This window comes from Dendroctonus ponderosae, unplaced genomic scaffold, assembly GCF_020466585.1.
Source record: "Dendroctonus ponderosae isolate FM_Combo_2020 unplaced genomic scaffold, Dpon_F_20191213v2 Dpon_F_20191213_5, whole genome shotgun sequence".
NCBI classification, from domain to species: Eukaryota; Metazoa; Arthropoda; class Insecta; order Coleoptera; family Curculionidae; genus Dendroctonus; species Dendroctonus ponderosae.
The window spans coordinates 8,184,977-8,205,143 of record NW_026018715.1 but is presented as its reverse complement, the minus strand read 5'-3'; the positions used below and the strand labels follow the sequence as shown (position 1 = coordinate 8,205,143).

At 36.0% G+C, this 20,167-nt stretch overlaps 2 protein-coding genes across 3 annotated transcripts in view; one reads left to right on the top strand and one right to left on the bottom strand.

Annotated features, from left to right (window-relative positions):
* LOC109539559 (nuclear receptor-binding protein homolog) overlaps positions 1-16,024 on the top strand; it is a 72,090-nt gene extending 56,066 nt beyond the window's left edge. For both annotated transcript variants that reach the window (XM_019907374.2, XM_019907372.2), the window contains exons 8-11: positions 11,785-11,971; positions 13,506-13,625; positions 13,713-13,841; positions 13,964-16,024. In XM_019907374.2, the coding sequence (XP_019762933.2) occupies positions 11,785-11,971; positions 13,506-13,625; positions 13,713-13,841; positions 13,964-14,029 (502 nt within the window). In that variant the 3' untranslated portion in view covers positions 14,030-16,024. The remainder of the gene's footprint in view (positions 1-11,784; positions 11,972-13,505; positions 13,626-13,712; positions 13,842-13,963) is intronic.
* LOC109539560 overlaps positions 16,016-20,167 on the bottom strand; it is a 6,853-nt gene continuing 2,701 nt past the window's right edge. The window contains exons 2-12 of the mRNA XM_048666928.1: positions 19,463-19,701; positions 19,212-19,411; positions 18,964-19,153; positions 18,750-18,914; positions 18,493-18,699; positions 18,306-18,425; positions 17,064-17,174; positions 16,894-17,004; positions 16,696-16,828; positions 16,451-16,635; positions 16,016-16,382 (exon numbers count right to left, since the gene is read on the bottom strand). Of these exons, the coding sequence (XP_048522885.1) occupies positions 16,120-16,382; positions 16,451-16,635; positions 16,696-16,828; positions 16,894-17,004; positions 17,064-17,174; positions 18,306-18,425; positions 18,493-18,699; positions 18,750-18,914; positions 18,964-19,153; positions 19,212-19,379 (1,653 nt within the window). The 5' untranslated portion in view covers positions 19,380-19,411; positions 19,463-19,701 and the 3' untranslated portion in view covers positions 16,016-16,119. The remainder of the gene's footprint in view (positions 16,383-16,450; positions 16,636-16,695; positions 16,829-16,893; positions 17,005-17,063; positions 17,175-18,305; positions 18,426-18,492; positions 18,700-18,749; positions 18,915-18,963; positions 19,154-19,211; positions 19,412-19,462; positions 19,702-20,167) is intronic.

The following is a 20,167-nucleotide window of genomic DNA, read 5'->3' as shown; positions in this document are numbered from 1 at the left end:
GTGTTTTTTGCATATCAGGCGGCCAGTTGATTGAGCTGAATTAAAAATCTACTAGATTTATTCAATTGTTACCGCACACTACAGGTACCGCCCTAATGCTGGCGTCACTTGAATTATACCATGTTTTCGTCGTTTGTATCCCCAGCTATAAATTAATCTAATTTGCGGTCGATTCGAATTTTGGCAAGCGTGAGCGCACTAATTTATACGGTTTTCGCGTGGATTAAAGGTGCGATGTTTTAAGAATTTTGGCAAATATTTGAAGAATTAAGCGTGCTGATAAGGTTTCCTGCGCGTATTGGGGCAATAACTCGAAATCCGAAAAGTCAATGGGGCTCAAATGTGGTAATCCAGCGGGCAACCTTGAGCCCCGCCAGACAGCGGTTCAACAGGGGGTTTCTTCACAAAATGGAACTTTAACTGGGACATCAGTGTTGGAGAATGTCGATGATCAGGTGTAACATTGTCCTAGTTTTTTATTTTTAAATCCATTAGAGAAAAATAGATGTGAACGCGTCTTGGTAGATGGAGTTGTGTAATAGGAGAAGGTCCTTCACCCCCCAAGTGGAATCGCAATTGCTAAAAAAGCACTAGATGTAAACAGTATCACGTAGACGATTTGGCATTACATTGAAATGGGTCGTTGATTCAGGTCAACATCTGATTGACATCGAACTTTTAACTATTTTTGCGGTTCTCTATTTGCAATATACAGGGGCTGTTGAAGCCAAATCCAAAGCCTAGCAAATAGAGTGAGCCAATAAGCTTTCAACAAAGCGGTGCAAAGCAACAGTTCTTGACCAATCCGATTGCCAGGTCAATGCGATTATCATGCTTTGCAATGCTTTTTAATCAGCTGCTAACATTCTGATTCACGTGTTGGAAATAAACGATGAATTATGTTTGTTGGCTTGTTGTTGTTTTTAAATCTTCTTTTTGGTCCCGAGTTGTTTTTTATTGGCCTTTACGTGGTGGCACGGAAGTGTTAATGTCGCCCATTTCCTTTTAATAACATGCCATTAACCAGGAATTATGTTTTCTTTTGATCACGTAACTTTTGCATTCTTGTTTTAATCCTAGATACTAGTTATGTACAGAACTATCTGTTTTTATTTATAAAACGCATATTGGGATCAGTCTGGGTTACGTTTTTGAACAAAAAGTTGGGTTTTGTTTGTTTGATTGCATCCAGAGCGAGTGTTTGCCTCCAATCTGATCACAGTTTTATCGTTCCATGGTGTAATTGTAATGCCATTATAGAGGTTAAATCCGAGGCGATTTCAAGGAAGTAAACATGGCAATAAAACGATAAATCTGAGGACTAAAGAGGTACCAAGCCAGTCAAGCTACTCGTGATCGTTACTGATAACCCACTAACTCGACATTGTTGAGCAAATATTGCATTAGAGACTGCTTAATTTTCAAAATGCTTTAAAGTAAAAAGCCATGCACAGCAAGTTCCTCAAAAAAACACAATTTAATTTACTAAAGTTGCTCTTGATTTTCGTAGTTTGTTCCAATTTCAGTCCAAATTCAATTCAATGACTTACAGAGTTTAATCGTTAATAAAAGAGAGCAACATTGATATTAGATGATTGTCAATTCAATGCTGTTTATTGCTACGCGATGAATTACGTAAAAATTCGCGTGCGACCTTTACCATTGAAAAGCGAAGGCCTCGATCTTATCTGGTTTTTCTTTGTTATTTGGTGATGTTGGGTTAAATAACAATGTTTCTAAAAAGTTAGTCAATACCTACTTTTAAAGGGTTTGGAGATTAAAATATTAAGGTTGAAAAACATTGTTGTTTCCAGTTTTAATGAATGTTATCGACCTGGCTGGAAATTGGTGAGTTTCAGGATTGTATGGCCTTTTTTGGGAAAAAGCGCATTTTCGGAGGCGTTTGGTTCGATAGGTTTGAGCCGGGCCCGTGTGAAGATTTCCGACGGCCTAAAATCCCGAAAAACCCCCAGTTTTTATTAAGGTTCTTTGACGAATATTAGAAAGTAAGTGTTGCCGCTGAAATTACCTATTCAAATTCAAACAGCTTTTTTTCCAAATGACTCAATTTCCTAGTCTAAATAATACATTGTATAACTTTGATTGGATTTGATTTATGCGGTTGAAATTTATAGTTTGTTGCTATAGCCAGTGTAGATAAGAGCGTCTTGCTATATACAGGGTGTCCGACTTTTAGTGCGTCTTTAATGGCCTATTCCACGGTCAAAATAGGTCTTTTGTTCCCATTCGTAATGTAATGCAAAACTCGTGTTTTTAAGGAATATTTTCCAAAGATGTTTAAACAGTAGCTTAACATTTGGCGGACGAGAGTGTTTGAAAACAGTTAAATTTTATACACTAAATACAGTCTGATCGGGTATGTTGCATTCAATTGTTGCATCCACATTTTGAATGATTTCGTTTGTTCCCGCATCAAATTTGAGCAGAAAATGTATACTTGATCAAAAATTCTTAGACCACAACAGTTTTGGAGATCTTGACTATGAAAAAATTGGGAAAACTTTATTCTTCCAAAATATGAGTCTATTAAACGTTTGACTGTGAATAATAGGTAGAACTAGTTTTAGTTGCTGAATGGGAACACGTGATTCATTGCAAAATTAAACTAAAAATAACTAACTTGAACGCGTTGTAATCGAAAATTGTGAATTTGTGAACGCAAGTTTATGCAAGATGAAGGTAAATTAGGTTGTGGAAAAGGCAGTAAAATTATTTTTACACTTTGAATAAAATTATTTTTTAAACAGTTTTAGGAGAAAGTTTTAGGGCATGTTGAATTCAATTGGTTCTAACTTTTTTTGTCACTGTGTATATCCACATTTTGAATGATTGCGTTTGATCCCGCGTCAAATTTGAGCAGAAAATGTATACTTGATCAAAACTTCCTGATTCTTGATTAAGAATAGGTAGAACTACTTTGAGCTGCTGATCAGAAGAAAGTGATTCATTGCAAAATTAAACTAAAAATAACTAACTTGAACGCGTTGTATATGGAAAATCATGCATTTGTAGACGCATGTTTATATATTTAAGGGCGGTTAAGCTATTGCATACCCTGCACCGAATTACCGAATTGCGAATTAATTTGGAAGCATGTATTTCATAAAAAAAACTTGTTTAAATAGATTAAATTCTGCCTATATCATTAGAAGAGAGAGAGCCTTAATTTAATTACTATAATCCCCATAATCTAGTATTAAGTTAAATTAGTAGTCTAATCGCAGTGTGTGTTCCGTACAAAGAGCATTATTTTTCATAGAACTCTGATGTCGATTGCTGCAGGGAAATGTATCATTATAGGTTTATGATTTTGGGTTATCAAATTCACTTTCTACATCGTTATTTCGATCGTCAAGCAATCAGTTGGTGTAAAAAATGTCGTAATAATTAGGAGCTGGGAGAAAAATGTCATCAAATTCTCAATTTTTATCAAAGTCAAAATACGTTTTACCCTAGGTTCAAATTGCCTCACGCTTTTGCCAAAAACTTGCCTATTATTGGATGTTTCTGGGAAAGTTACAGGCAGATCAGGACAGAAAGGTTGGTTTCCGCAAAAAAATTGAAACGTTAACTTTGCGGAAACAATTTGGAGTTTTGTTTAAATTTTTTTCTCGGGGTGTTAAGATGAGCAAAAAGCGTGAAAAAGTAGGTTAGTTTGTTGCCTTCTTGCCTGCTTACTTTGTAAGTTCTCCAGCCGCAACTTCAACTTCAAACAGCGTTGAATGTATTTGTCATATTCGCTTTTTGTTTATTTTTCAAATTGATTAAAATCGGACGTTGACAATGCTGTTAGAATTAGTTCCATTAGATCCTGCACTTTTTCCAAAATATTTTTTCTTAAATTTATTGTTTTTTTGGAAGCTGATGATTTTTTTCTACTTTTGGGACGTCGTGGAAAAAAACTCTTACAAGAAAGGAAAGATTCTTTTCAACGTTGACCCAAAGAAACCCGAAAACTCACTAGAAATTTGCTTGAAAAAGCAATTACTACGAAAAATTAACTTCACTTTCTTTGTATCTAGTTTTTTTGAACGAGATTTCTGAAGAACTTCGAAGCCTGCTATCGACTTTTGGGCTTCACTCTCAGCAGCTTGAATAGTTGATAGTTGGTGTTCTGTGGTTGTAAAGGTGCTTGAAATTTAGGTCACTCAGTCAGGGGCTGAGAAGAAGCTGTAGAAGTGTAGTAAGCCTAGATGGGGGAAGGGTTCTGATCGCAGGCTGACTTGTGCCTGAACAATCCACTAAATGTTCAATTAGACAAATACTTTTCGATCGAACAGTATATTTCCACATGCCAGATAAGATAAAACGCTTACGACGGTCGCGCTCCATAAATACAATGAGCCGGCTTATCAACTATTTCAGTCGAAGCCGGGCAGTCTAGCGCAAATTGTTCCTCGTCATAATTCGCACTTTTTTCTCCCAAAAACTATCAACAACCCAAAAAAAATTGTTCGTGCGTGCAAAACCCACGGGAGCCGTTTAAAAATACCTTTTTGTTTGGTGTTATTTTTAAATTCCTGCCGGTGGCAGTAGAGGAGAAGAGAGTGAGTGCCTACTACTCGTGTTATTTAGGAGTTATTTTTTTGGTGACTCGTCCAGATGATTGCCACCGACAATCAGATGTCCACTTTGGGTCTTCACCTAAAACTATTGGCCATGTAGGTTCAATTTTTTATTTATTTATAATTAGGCAGCATTAGTGCTTAATTGTAGTGAGTAGTGCGTGGGAATATGCCCGAATTGCGGTCTGGCAGTTCAGTATTTTTCTTGGCAGTCCGCAGAACCGTCCCAATCGGTGTCCAGTGTGGAAGCATGTTTTTTGCGATCTGTATTTTCATCAGATCCACCTTCATAACTGTGTTTTATTCGGAGAAAATGCAAAGGTTAAGGTAACAAAGGATATTTTCGCGTATAGCTACCGGATGCATTCCTGTTCAATGACGCTCGATGCAGATTTGTGTCACAACTTGTGCGTGTATCAAAAACCTTGATAAATTTGCAGTTGATTTTGATCGGCGAAGTTTCTAGAACCCAACAATTTGCTGCCGTTTTACGGTTTAGGAAAACCTTTCCATTCATAGTCGAGTAGACAAAGAGCAGATACTCATTTTCTAGCGGTCTTTGAGTGGGTGTTGTGAAGTTGTCCAAAGCGTCTCATTATATGCCTACTTCAGTATGTAGCTTTTAAAGTATGGGGAATGGAAAAGGTCAAATCTTGCTTTTTTAATTTTGGAGAAATTGTTAGTTCTCCAGTAGTGGATTTGCGTTCAGCTAAATTCACGGAAAGGTGAAATGCACAGTTTTGGGTTTCTCTGTATTTTAATTGAATAGCTTCAAACTCTAGTTTTGAATCACTTGGACTTCCGTTCCTAGCGGGTGCTGCACGATTTCGTACGATATTGGCAATTCAATGCTGTTTGTAGTTTGAATTTGAACTACACCCTGAGCTTTACTGAAAATTTTTGCTACGTTTTCATAATTTTCTGATCAAAGGAAGTCTTGAATCAAAGCAAAGGAAATCGAGGCACTCAAAAGCCGACTTCATGGCATTGTGGCATTAGGCCTGGGTAACTCAATTAATTTTTAGGAGTTAGCGCAGTGCTATGCAATGTGCGCTAATCCAACGCACTGGCGCAGTAACTCAGTTCCGTTGCTGGGAAAATGTTGATAACTTTTTTTACTTGTTTTTAGATTTATTTAGAGGAGATTTATCAATAATGTCTTTAACATTTCTTCAAAATTTGAGAATTTTTCAGTTTTAGCAAAGTTACCCTTTTTTCAAAATGCTCAATTTTCAAGAAAATTACCTAAAATATTGACAATATTTTTCTCCAAAAACTATGAAATCAATTTTATTAGAACTTCCGTCGTCGCTTTGTAAGAAGTTTAGAAATCCCTTTCTAGCTCCGCGTTTGGGACAAATATAAAATAATTTTGTTTCAAAAAACGTACCGAATAAGCGGAAGTTATTGGAAAACTCATCACTTTACATTCCTCTGACGACTGTAGAATTTGTTAAAAATATGGTATTTTAGATTTGCCTGATTTTTTTGCTTTGCTTTCTACTCAAAAACGCTCTATTTTGTAGAGTTTTACTTTAAAAATACTGACGATCTGGATGTATTTTACGCGAAAAATTACAAGATTTATTTATAGCTTTGTAGGAAACTTTTCGTATTCGAATTTGGGACAAAAAAGAAAATACATTTATCCCGTTTTTTCCCGAAAACTATTAAGGTTTTTGCAAAAACCAATCACAAAACTGAAAGTTTTTGATAAAAAACGCCAAAAATTCTGATAATTATCTTATTTTCTGACAATAATGGGGTCTTTGCAGCCAAAAATTACAAAATTGATTTTGCTAGAAAATTCGCCTGATTCACCGATTTGCAGAGAACTTTTTCAGCTTGGAATTTGGCACAAAAACCAAATAATTTTATTCAGTTTTTTATCGAAAGCAATTAAGATTATCTTGAAAAAAACGGCCAGTGAGCAAAAGTTTCCAAAAAATTATTTGGGAAAGTCTCCACCATCATCGCTCTGAAGATTTTTCAAGTTTCTTTAAAATTTCAGGTCATTCCAGTTTTAGCAAAGTTTCTATTAAGCATTTATTGCTACGCAAAAAACGTATTATTTTTAGTTTTACTTAAAATACTGACAATCTTCAGGTATCGGCTCCTGAAGAGCTTTGTAATTTTTTTTCTGGAACCTTTTGCATCTTCGAATCTTGAACAAAACCCTAATAATTTTTTCTAAATTTTTTTCCAAAAATATTTCCCCGAGCAGAACAAGTGAAAGTTTATAATCAAATATTCGGGAAACTCGTCACTTTTGTCGCTGTGAATAATTTGGTTTATTCAAATTCCAGTTTCTTCACTTTTAGGTCAATATTTCTAAACCAAACTCTCTAAACAGAACAACGCGTTTTTTCTTATCGTTTTACTGTAAAATACTGAGAACAACGGCAAACTGAGAGTCTTATGTAAAAAAGTTAAAAGATGGATTTTACAAGAAAAGCCATCGTCTTTACAGTTTCGTCTTCTTTATCGCCTTTTTTGAGTACCCGTTTTACCTTTGAAATTGGGACAAAATCGAAACAAAGTTGTTTTGTTTTTTTTTTTCGTCGAAATTTAGGTTTCCTCCAAAAAAGATCAGAGAAAGCAAAAGCGTATAATCAATATTTGGAAAACTCGTCACCCTCATCGCTCTGCAATTTTTTTAAGTTTTTTTAAATTTTCCGGATTTTCCCCGGTTTTAGACCAAATAGTTTCAAGCAATCGTATGCGCAAAACCCATATGTTGATGGCTTTTTTTTGTTATATGTCATTCCGTCATCGGCCATGAGTTTTAACTCATTAACCAATGAGGTAAAACTTATTAACTCAGAAAGCCGCAACAACTCAAAAGCGCAACTCAACACAGTGTTACCCAGGCCTATGTGGAATGTACTTCTGGCTACCAGCGCAGCCAAACGCATTTTTTTGCGGCAAAATAATTATATAATTGGGAGTTTTAAAGCCAAAATTGGTTTATTACTGAATTATAGTCTAAAATACCCTGGTAATGACGCAAAAACTAAACGTTTGGGATCGAACAGTGGACTTTTTTCACTGTTGATTGTGAGGAGCTCCGCTTTCAAACTTGTCGAGTGTTTCTACAATTAATTATTGAAACTAGTAGTGCAAACCAGCTGAAACTAGAATTGGCTAATTTGATGACAACTGAAAAACGCAAGTTTTTTAAGGCTCCAAATTCGAATTCAACCAATTTTAGGTTTGCAGTATTTTGGATTAACTAGAAATTAAAAATTCTATAGTGTGATCACTTATCTTGAAGTGAAAGTTGAAAGAAATTCGCAAATCCAACTGAGTATGTTACAGCCAAGCGCTTTCGTCCATTTTTCAGGTCATCATCAGGATGTTTAGTCAACGAGTTCGGAGGCTCGTGCTGAGGATTTTTGTGGCTGATGAAAGAGATTTTAACCCATTTTAATTTGGCATGAAATCTGATGATTTTTTTAGCTGTGTTGAGGGATTTTTTATTCTTTTCCTAAATTTTATTTTATTAATTCAGGGTAAACGTTTTCGAATCCTGGACTGACCATACTTTCTTAAATAACGTACTCCAAAATGTACAAAATATTATTCTTCTACCTTTCTTGCTTCTGTAACATTTAATCTCCAAGTGAACACAAAAAGTGAATTTTAGTCTAAATTTTAAATCTAGTGGTTTTACCCGCACTTTGGGCTGAAAATGATCAGTTTTGGAGCAGAAATAGCCTTAAAAGCAAATATTTAAAGTCGACCAACCTTTAGCATTTTGCCTGAATATGCAACAATTGTTTTAGCATTCTTTATTCCTAAAACTGTTAAATGGATGTTTTAGCAATTGGTTTGCTTGATAGATTTTTTCAGATTAAATTTTTGACTTCAAGTTCAATTTTTTCAAATCATTGCCTCTAATTAAACCAATCAACCAAGTCTATTTTTAGGCGATTTTGCAGTCGATTTTCTTGGAACTCGGACAGATAATGTGTTGAAACTCGTCATACTTTTATCATAGGTGACGTCAGTGCTAAAAAATATTGAAATTCTTTGTTATATTCGTCATGTTTAGGGGATTATTATCGTTCAAACTGGTTCACCACAACTATCTTTGCGATACACAGAATTGTCATTTATAAAAAAGAATGGCTTGAGACTGAAGAGCCAACTGGGAAGTTGAAGTGTAGATAAAGTTAAAGAGAAAATCATCAACGCTTGCAAATAAAATGAATTTCTTGAAGAAATCAATCCGGCTAGAAGCAAGCTCCAAAATTAAGTAGGTATCAGTTAAAATTGAAACGTAGCAATTATAAAAAGACCTACAAACGAGCAGGAAAACTGGGGAAAATAACGATTCTTCTCGGTTTTGAGGTGAAGCGAGTTATGTGATATAGATCCAAAAATACAGTTCAATTTCCTCCTGTAAATAAACCGTTTCCTGATGGGAGGCTATAAATCGTTCAGGTGTTGGAAATGGAAATTGAACATTTATATTAAACGTGATTGCGTTTTGGCAACGGGCGTTAATAACAATGTTTTCCCGACTATTAAAACCGATCTTGGCAAACGTGTTTGTTGTTGCTGATGATGATGCACCGTACAGGTGTCTTTGAAATGTCCCCATGCAAGGTGATGTCGTAAAAATGCAAACCATTCATTAGCCGAATATCGGGATTTGAAGCCTCTAGTTGTCCTCACTTCGTTTCATAAAAATCTCTCACAACTTGGAGCAACTTGGCAATCCGATTAGACATTATCGTAAAAGTGCAAACACTTGCTCACCTAAAAATAGCGCACAGGTGACTTGGTGACATCAGCCCGAGCAAATATCGTCCTCCTATTTGCCTAATAATCCGTAGGTTTTAAAATATTCACGATGGTGTTTGAGTCATTCCTCAAGCTTTTTCATTAGACTGTATTTTACTGTTCATTGTTGGGCTTGAGCCAGTCGGCGACAATATAAAAAACAATTTTACTTTGTAGTGATTTGCACGATGGTGAGCGAAAGGTTGGTACAGTAGTTAAACTTTGCTTGAAAAACTATTTAAGAGTGTTCTGGCTTTGCTGCAGGGATCAATTAAAAATAAAAATCTCAAATTGTTGAGTTACATAACAGCACAACATACGCAGTTTTTTTAAGCTAAGCGCAATTATTGATGATTTATTTCAGTAGCGCTAACAATAAATCACTGACCCATATACATATGTATAATATTGCATTGTGTTTATAACAAAACGCTCCAAATTACATCAGGTTTACTAGGTTGACTCATTAACATAGGTGATGGAAGGTGAATGTTAATTCAATATTTTAATTAGAAACATTATGCAAAAAGCGTGTAAATGATTGCGGGACCGACGCTTGAAACTGATTCGTGTATTTTCAAACGTTATCTATAATCCCTGATAATTGCAACAATCGAATCTTTAAGAGTAAATATAACGAATGCGTTTTTATCTACGTACTGCTGCAAAACCGTGCAAATTTTGACTGGATTAATTACTTGAAGTATTTCGCTCAAAATTTATCAGTTTTTTTCTAAAATGTCGATCTGTAAATGAGATGGGAAAATTTTGTTGCTTAGTTGTTTTTTTTCCTTCAAACACGAGCACATGATTGTAGTTGAATTGTTAGAGAAAGACATTTAAAATCTGTTGACTGGAAAACAATTATGATAAAGTCTGAAGAAAGCAAGAATTTGACTAACTGTCTAAAGCGTCGTTTCTTTACTTTACCTTACGCTTCTACATTTGGAAATTACTCTTCAAGTTGGAGGGAAAAAATATCTCTGATCGGCTGATAATGGAAACTTCCCGTTTTCTCGTCAATTTTTTCAGAAATGAACCGTCTTTCCAAAGGAATATACACAGCTTTTAGCTTATATCTGATATATTTAAGCAAAATCTGGAGCCTTGCTTAAATGTTAACATTTTTGGAAAAATATAATAGAAGATCTGATGAATGCCACAACTGGGAAAGGAATATTATTATATTTTCACTTCCACAATTTTTTTCGACTTCGACACCATTGGGAAATTTTCAAAATTCACTTCACATTTCAAAAGTGCCTTCTTTTGCTAAAGATGTACAGCTCCAATCGTAGAAACGTTTGAAACTGACTTTTGAAGTTGGGAGTGAAAATATTTCGAATTTAATTAATTCTCTACAGCTTCTTCTTTAGAGCAAAAGCACATGGATGACCCTTGGAAAGGGCTGAATTCAAGAATATACATTACATTATATCGCACAATGTCTGCTGCTGTTTTTTAACTGAAACTGTTTTTTCGCTAGATTTTTTTATTAGAGCGCTGAGAACTTTTTAGACAGTCAAGTACTTTTCTCTACGAAAGCAGTCAAAGACTTTGTAGTTTTTTGCCATCAACTTGCTGTACTTTGCCTTGATTATTAAAATTATTGGAAAATACGTATAATATCTAATATCTAAAACAGCTATTCGAAATAAGTTTCCAAAGCCCTTTTTTTTGAGACCCAAAAAATTGGAAAAGCTAAAAACTGGAAATAATTTAAAGTTGGAAGACGATTCTTCGAAGGAAACTCCTCCGGTTGATCGAAAAGTTTGCTAGTGTTCCAAAAAATCTCTTAGAGACAATATTGCAGACTAATTATTGGAAATGTCGATTAAAGCATAAAAATCTAAACAATTAATACCAGAAGCTTTGAGAGTAGACCACACGCCATTCTTTGCCAAAATCTCTTTCTCTTCCAGCTTTGAAAAATATGGAATTTTTCCAAACGTTTGAATCTACGACAGTATTTTGCTCTAAAAAACTGTTAAAGTCGAAAAAAATTCGAAAGCTTTGGACCTAAATAAAGCACACTTGTGCGTTCAATTGAAAAGTCGACAAACTTATAACTGTAAATAGCGACAATATGTTGTCATGTGGGATGGCCAGACTATGTTTGAACACTTGGATTTTACGAGGGCAATAAAGGTATTTGCGTAAACCGTGATTCACCTTTGATAAACAATTAGAATTGTCGTGGGGAGTCTTGAGATGTTTTCACCGATTTTGCAGACTCAAGCACTGAATGTTTTGCGCCATTAATTTAACGTTTCCTTATCATTCGTAACTTGAATCCAAGTTGCCCGCGATTCGACACCGATGATGCAACTTCCAGAATGCACAAATTCTGATGCATAATCATATTTGAGGATTCGGGATATTGAATCTAATTGATGGGTTTTTTTTGCAGAAATGGCATCTACCCTTTAACGGCCTTTGGTGCAAAGCAGCCGCCGCTGGCCCGATCCAGAGCCATATCTCCGGAAATGGCGGAATCCGTAAAATCCGTGACCCCGGAACCGACTGACGTAGAAACTAGGAAAATTATTAATATGATGTGTGATGTTAAGTCCAAAGAAGAGAGCTGTGATTTACTGGTGAGTGCCATTTTCGAACCATCTTTGCCACTTTACAGCTTTATAAATTAGTTTCTTGATACGAAATTCTGGCAATTTTGGGCAAATTTTTGTGGTCCATTCTGGTCTGTTTGAAGTAATGTTAATGTAATGTTTAATGCTAATTACCAAAATCAGTCTTTTTATTTTCTTCACTGTCTGGTCTGTTCAAGAAGAAAAAAAATCACTGCAAGAACGTTGAGTTTTTGAGCCCACTCTGTAAATACACGAGATGGTCGAAAACCTGAAAAACCTTCTTTGCGATATGAAATCAACCTGAAACTGTGTCGTTGAAATAGAAAAAAAACGGGTTTTGTTCAAGTGAGAGCGTGTGGAACTTTCACCAATTTTGCATTGTTTCTTTTGCCACCCTGTAGCATCTTAGTCCGAAGCACTCAATTTGTGTTTAAAAAAAACACACTAAATGAAAAGGAATTGCACCAAATAACGCTTCAAACATAAAAAGTGTCGATTTCAGCGATCAAAATTGATCCAGTTCCAAAGTCAGTTGGCCAGTTGAAGCAAGAAAGTGATCTTTGAGATTGTTTTCCAAAGGCGAACTCAACAAAAGGTTTACTCGGATTTTTGTGCCTTTTTTGTGCTTATTTAGAAAGATATTGAGCATTTTACAACCAAAACTGCAAGCAAAAATTGGGATTAAATCTCAAGTCCGTTGTTGCTTTTATTGCTTTACAAACTTCAAAAGTGAAAAAAATTAAAACGTGTTATTAATTCCCACTAATATTTTCATTACCTGGCTTTTAAAGCGTAGTTCACTGAAAATGTTGAAGTAATGAACTTTATAACTTTTGGGTTTAGATGTTGGAAACCAAAGGCAAATGAAAAGTTTAATTAGAAACAATGGAAAAACGTACTGAAAAGTTTTTCTAGTTACGGTTAAACCACTTCATTGTCTTCTGTTCCTTAAGTTTCCGACTCCGTTTAGATCAGATTCAATTTAAAAATTGTAAAATAATAATTTCTAACCGAATATACGCAGAGGAATCGTAAGATTAAGAAACGACGCAAAAAACTTCAAATTCAGACCAAATAATTATTGAGTTGAAGAAATTGCAAACTGCAATTCAAGCTTCTGCTATTTTGTTCTTGATTTCTAATGCTTGAGTTGTTCAAGTCAAGTTTTTTTTTATGAAATATCATCATTTTTGTCACCTGCGATTCACGTGAAACTATTCACGATATTTCAAAAGAATTGATCGAAATTTAATGTAAACTTTCTCACAAGTGACGCAGTTTTCTTATCCAAAATCGATCATCAACAGCTTAGGCACTTCAAAGGGTTATTTATAGTAGCTTAAGTACATTATCAGGTTTGACGTCGATCTTGGCACTGTTTTTTTATTTGCTGATATCGCATGTTGGGCTAGGTATTTAATCGGCTAAAGTATGATTTTTGATTTGTCTCGATTTCTGAGATACTTAAAATCTTCCCTGAAATGAACATCGCCCATTATATTAAATTTGCGACTAACGATGTTTTTTCCTTCTATTTCAGTTGACTATTGTGTTACGTATGGATGATAAAATGAATAGGCAACTAACTAGCTGTATATCTCCTAGTGATAATCCCAAAGTGCTAGCACAAGAATTAGTCCACTACGGTTTTGTAAATGAAGTAAGTGTCCCGCTGTTGCTGTTTTTTTTTAATACCGATGACTTTATGCGAAAAACTGGCTCACTTATTTCTTTGTGTCATTTCCAGGTGGATCGTGATAAGATAGCATCGTTAATAGAAGAAGCCCTGCATAATTCGTCAGGCCACAGTAGTCCAGTGCACAAACACAATTACAACTCGTCGCTGCCAGACACTCTTCCTACCGAATCCACAATGGTAAGTAAAATTTCTTTAAAAACTCAGTTTGGACACGATGGAAAAACGGGTTTGCAAAGATCGCGCACAAACGCTCTGTGCTTCAGCTCAACAGTAGTTAATTTTTTGTTTGTTTGTGCCAGATTGCACCATTGCCAGCAGTCAACTCAATGGGATCTGCACAAGTGCCCATGCATTCTACCAGTTAGTGAATGGCAGAATGCAGGTTTTCACTGATAGAAAACACGTTTCTCAACGCATCGATTGACTCCTAAGAACCTGCACTCACATCCATCCCCTCTTGAAGGCAGTGTTTCTCAGTGAGGCTTGATTTGAGGTGCCTCCGGCAGCGCCACTCAACAATATCTCCCAGTCAACAATACATATAAGAGATGCAGGGATTATTTGGATAAAACTCGTTGAGTTAATTTTAACCGTGTGGGTGTCAGTAGACCTACGCAAGGCTTGTGATACTACTAATTTTGTTGGAGAGAACGGGGTATAAGCGAAAAGGTCCGGGTATCCGCCCCTTTTAAAACTGAAAATATGAAAAGACTGCGAATTCGATGTGGGACATTGCGCTAGTCATATTGACCATACGTTAATCTGTGATTGGAGTTCCGAAGACATGCTGACATTTAGCGGACATTTGGACGCCTCGCCAATAGAGAAAGGCTTTGGAATAGTTTCGCATGAAGTATTCTGAAGGTTTTGCTCAAGAGTGCAAGTTTAATGCATCGGATGTCATTCGGTTTCGGGCTCGCGCTATCTGTCGCGCCCCTAAACAGCAATCTTTGCATCGTAAATGTGAAATTGATAATTAATCTTTCCTTTTTATAAAAGTGCCATTGATGATTCGTATTTACTTACATTTTATTTAAGCCCTAAAGTAGCTAAGTTTCATTAAACACACATTTCTTTTAGTTGTTTGACTGATTTGGAAGGGGCCAATTTCGGGCAACAATCAATGCAATGTTGCACGGTTTTTAAGGCTTAAATTAATCTAGTTTAACTACTTATAGCATTTAATTTCATGTTTTTATAGTGGATAAGGTCTCAGCCAAGTGCATGATTTCTGTTCGGAATTGGCCCATTAAGTGAAAGTTAAAAGCAGCCTTTCTACACCCCAAAAAGCATCCATTCTTCGCTAAAATACTCGTCGCAATTACCTAAACGTTGATTTGCTCTTTGAGACTGATTATAGATTAATTTTGCAAAAAAAGCTGGAAGGGAGCGATGTAGGAGAAGCACTCCAGGAGTTTCAGAGCTTAGAACACCAAATGGCTATGGAAGTAACGTTTCAACACCAACTCAAGTGGTTTTGCTACGTAATTCAGAAATATCCTCTACCTCTTTTCTCGAAATAAACTTTAATAAATAGCTACTTCTTGATGAACACTATATTAGTTAATCTTTAATCCTTTGATTGATGATCTCAATCTCCAATTTAATCATTGATTGTTGCATTTTTCGCCATAATTCAAACAAAGTTGTGGTTTACAATTAAAACATAACACGATTGAGATCTGCGAATATAAACGGCAGCAAAAGTGCAAACATTCTTATCTCTAATTTAAATTAAAAATGTAAACTAAAACTTTCAAATAGGTAATTAATTTTCTAGTATTAGAATATTTTATTTGCGCATTTGAATGTTTGCTGCTAACTTTTAAGTAATTCAATTGCTTTTCATTCTTTTGTTTAATTATTATTCTTACGTGAGTTTGCTGATTTTTGAGGTAAGATAATATCGATCACACACTTTCAAATTATTGAGCTCCAAGACCAAATTTTCGTGTTTTAAGCTCCAGTGAAGGCCTATAAACGAACCAAAAGAAATGTGTCTCAAAACTGCAGTTTTATTTGAGTTTCCAGCGGTGATTCAACTTTGGTAAGGTGAAATCAAAAGTAATATTTAATTTTAATTATAGGAATTTGCGTTTTAATAGAAAAATAAATAAAAAATGGCTTCAACTACCCATAAGTAAATATCGTGAACTAGACATAATGTATAGGCATTAAATCTATTACTTTTGGAGTTGCATTATCAAACATCAATGCTGCTGTTGCTACTGCTTTTAATTAGCGACCGAATAAAACTTGTACATACAGTAATTATTGTAATTGTCTGAAAATGTAGATATAAAATTTTTTTATTGAAAACATGTAGAGACTAAAAAGTAATACAACTACTATTTATTATATCTTTGGGTTTATTTCACTCCTAATCCAAACTAGAATCGTATTCGATTTGCTGTTTTTTTTTTCTGTTAACATTTATAACACACTGAATTCTTCTTTAGAAAAACAGGTCGTTAGCTGAAAAGCTTCTTTTGCCAACGTTGAAATCTTCGGCTTTGCGACTGTGCACTAAGCCGATTAAATCTGATTCGGAATAATATCTTGTTGAATTTGGCTCTGAAAAGCTGATCGTTTTGATGGAATGTTTGGCGAAAACGTCGGATTTGCATTTCCGGATGTTTTGTCTTAGTGAAACCCCAATATCGATGAACATTTTCTTGGGGAAACTAACTGTTCTGTCATCGGTCTTCTGCGAAGCCCCTGAATAATGTTTTTAAATGTAGTTCGCTCACCGTTTGCTGCCAACAACTAGATTCTTGGAAACTCACCCGCTATTTCGTTGTCATAGGCAGGTGGAGGAGATTGGGGTAGCCTCAAGGGTGAAGTTTGGCAACTTCTGCTAGTGCTGGAACTTCTTGATGCCTGATTACTGCTATTTGGATGGGGGGATTTTTCAGACCCAGTTGCGGCGAAAGAAGTTGATTGGGACGGTTTTGGGACTACCTGAGAGTGTCTGAAGGGCGAAGAACGTATTCTTGTTGCGCCTCATGGGGACTATGATAAATTTACTGGCCTGTTCTTTTGTCGGCTGCCGCAGGCAACTTTTCTGATATACTGGAAAACGTCGGAGTATTCTGGAGGATGCTCGTAGTCGGGAGGCTCGTCTGCAATGATTATGTCCTCCTCTATCTCGCCTACGCCCTCCTCTGCATCAAGGTAATTTAACAGTAGTTTTCCGCACTGGCATTAGTTTAGTTTTTAGCGCGTTTACCCAAAATAGCGTGAATTGTCTCAATGTGGTCTTGGATTTGGCGGTGGTGCCTGGTTCGCATGTTCACCCTGTATAGCAGCAAAGTCATGGCAATAATAATCCCAATTAATCCTATAACCAAGTATGTTCAATGTGACTCGATATTTTTTATAATCTGGCACTAATCTTACCAAAAGTGCATAGAAGAAATACTGCAGTGGCCATCGTCAAGTCTGAATAAGGTTCCGCTTTTGGGAATCGAAAATTGGGTATTTTCGAAAAATCCCTGTGGTCCTTGGGATCTGCAGTGGGATTTTAAAGTTTTATTGCGACAATTTAAGGTAAATTCGATACAAAATCACTGTAGATAAGGAATTCGTTTTTCATAAGAACACGGGCTCTTATTTAGAAACTAGGGCTCGGAATTTTTTAAAATCTGATTCGAATATTCGTTTAGTGGTTTATTCGAATAGTAAAATTATTCGAATACTCGAATATCTAACGAATATTCGAATAATCGAGTCATTCGAGATTCGAGTATTTCTATTCTCTTATTTAGAAACTAGGGCTCGGAATTTTTAAAAATCTGATATTCGAATATTCGTTTAGTGGTTTATTCGAATAGCAAAATTATTCGAATACTCGAATATCTAACGAATATTCGAATAATCGAGTCATTCGAGATTCGAATATTCGAGTATTTCTATTCTCTTATTTAGAAACTAGGGCTCGGAATTTTTAAAAATCTGATATTCGAATATTCGTTTAGTGGTTTATTCGAATAGCAAAATTATTCGAATACTCGAATATCTAACGAATATTCGAATAATCGAGTCATTCGAGATTCGAATATTCGAGTATTCGAATATTCGAGTATTTCTATTCGTATTCGTTACATATTCGAGTGTTCGTTTTCCGTTCACCGTTTTCCAAGAAGAAAAATAGTTATCTCATATCATTTTTGGCAACTAGCCGCAACGGATAAAAAAGTGCCTTTGTCGGCACATTAATTGTAACACAGCGCAAAAGATAATGACGCGTATCACCAGAACACAGAGACGTAATTTTACATTCATTTGCAGGAGAGTAAATATGATTATTTTCATTTGCTTGTAAATATATGGGTATTTGTTTAAATGCTTGTAGAATATGAATAATTTATTTTATAAAAGTATACAAAGTGCATATAAAGATATTTGCCTACCTAGTGAGTTTGATAATGTTGGTGTATTCGAGTATTCGAGTATTTGAATATTCGAATATTCGGATATTCGAATATTGGAGTATTCGAATATTCGAATATTCGAGTTATGATTACACATAATTATTCGCTTTTCGAATATTCGAATACTCGAATTATTCGAGTTTGATTCCGAGCCCTATTAGAAACACAAAAAGCTAGTAAAACTGCGTAAAAAATGGTCTTTGCCCACCTTCAGAACATGTGGGCGATTCATCGCTGTTATCACCGCAGTGGTCAAAACCATCGCAGTTTAACAAAGCGGAAATGCATCGCATATTTTGGCACAAGAAGTCTAATCCAGAAAAGCAATCTGGAATCAATGTACAATAAAAATGTTCCTCTTCCGTTGAGGCATTTTCAAATCCAGCAAGATGTACCTTTGTAATTAAAAGCCGCATAAACGATGGCAACGCGGGATTCTGCCTTGAAAAGGCCCCTCAGACTAACGTAAAAACCTTCTTTAATCGACACTACATGTTCGGTTTTGGTCGATTTTTCGAAAGCGCCTGGCGGATATTTGAGGGTTTCTATAACAGCCTCATTCGATGTCACTCCCTTGCGCATTATCAATTTTGTTGGGCCAGCTGAAGGAAAAACAACTATGCTCCCTGGTCAGGTTGCAAGATCAACTCACCAAAGTCCGTAAATTTTACCACTTTAACATACAGATGGGTTTTGCGGTGCAAAAAGCTGCTGGGAATCTGTATGATCCAGAGACAGTCGTAGAACTTCGGTCCTTCCACCGTCATGTTCATCATGGTTATTCCTCCTCCCAGATTATTCACTTGGCCTCCACAATCTGGATGAAATTGATAGATTTTTTGGATGGGTAGATTTCAGGGACTTACCAGTATTCGACCTCATCACTAGGTCATCCAAGTTGCCCAATGTGAACCCATACGAGGCTTTAAAGCCGAGGTTCGAAGCCCCATTGGCATAAAACCGCACTACCAAGCTCGGTCCAGATGAAACTATAACGGGCGGCCGAAAAATGTTGCCGGAGATCACGTAGAGGCGTTGACCATTCCAGTCGAAGAACTTTGAAATAACGTTAACCAAAAAACTATTGGAGATATCCAAATGATGGCAAAGTTACCTCCAAGATTGAGGAATAGCCCATGAGGAAATCGGTAAAAATCAAATTGATGCGGCAGGGTATTTTCGAATGGCACTTGATAACATATTCAGTGCTTAAATCGGCTGGGTATAGCTGAGGAAAGAATGGGGACGTGATGAACTGGCTGTTGTTGTTCATGCGGCTCATTGTCGGAAAGCCGTCGAAGACCAGTTGGTTTCCTAAGAGGAGTGAAAGCTTCACTATTTTAACACCTCACGCTTCAAACCTACTTATGGCGGAAAATTCCAGGGTAAAGGCATGCCCAAAATCTCCCAGGAAATAAAAAGTCAGATGTGCGGATCTGGTTCTGGAAAAATAGGCCACTTCCGTGGCCTTATTCTGGATGTATCGGCTACAAAAGCGTTCCTCAGAGGGACTTTCCAACGACGGTTCATAAACCAGAACGTAGTCACATCCACAGCCAGCAGCCACCCTCGATTGAGGACAACTTCTTGAAGCGTTTACATATCTACAACATGAATCTACTATTCTATCTGAATGATGAAGCTGTTGACGAACTGTGATTGTTTTTTAAATTAATGAAATTTTTATTTAACTATCTGTTATTTTAGAAAAACTGATGATGGTGGAAAAATACACCGAAACGTATTTTAATTGATAAATAGAGACAATAAATGACTGAAACCCAGGAATTAATTTTCAGTCAGGAAAGTATGTACAATGAAGGATAATGCTTGGGAGTATGGCATGGCGGATCGTGTGGAGGAATGTGTTTTAAGGAAGAGATATGGAAAACTGAAGGCAAAGTGGCAAGAGAAAAGAACCGGAAAAACTTTCTGACCAGATGCAAGAACCTTGCCGTCACACCAAAATTTATACAGGTGAGGAGAAGGGAATTTAATTTTGGGAACGGACAGAATCAAATAAAATATTTGAAAATCTTGGACGTATTCTATATGCAATGTTTAAATATA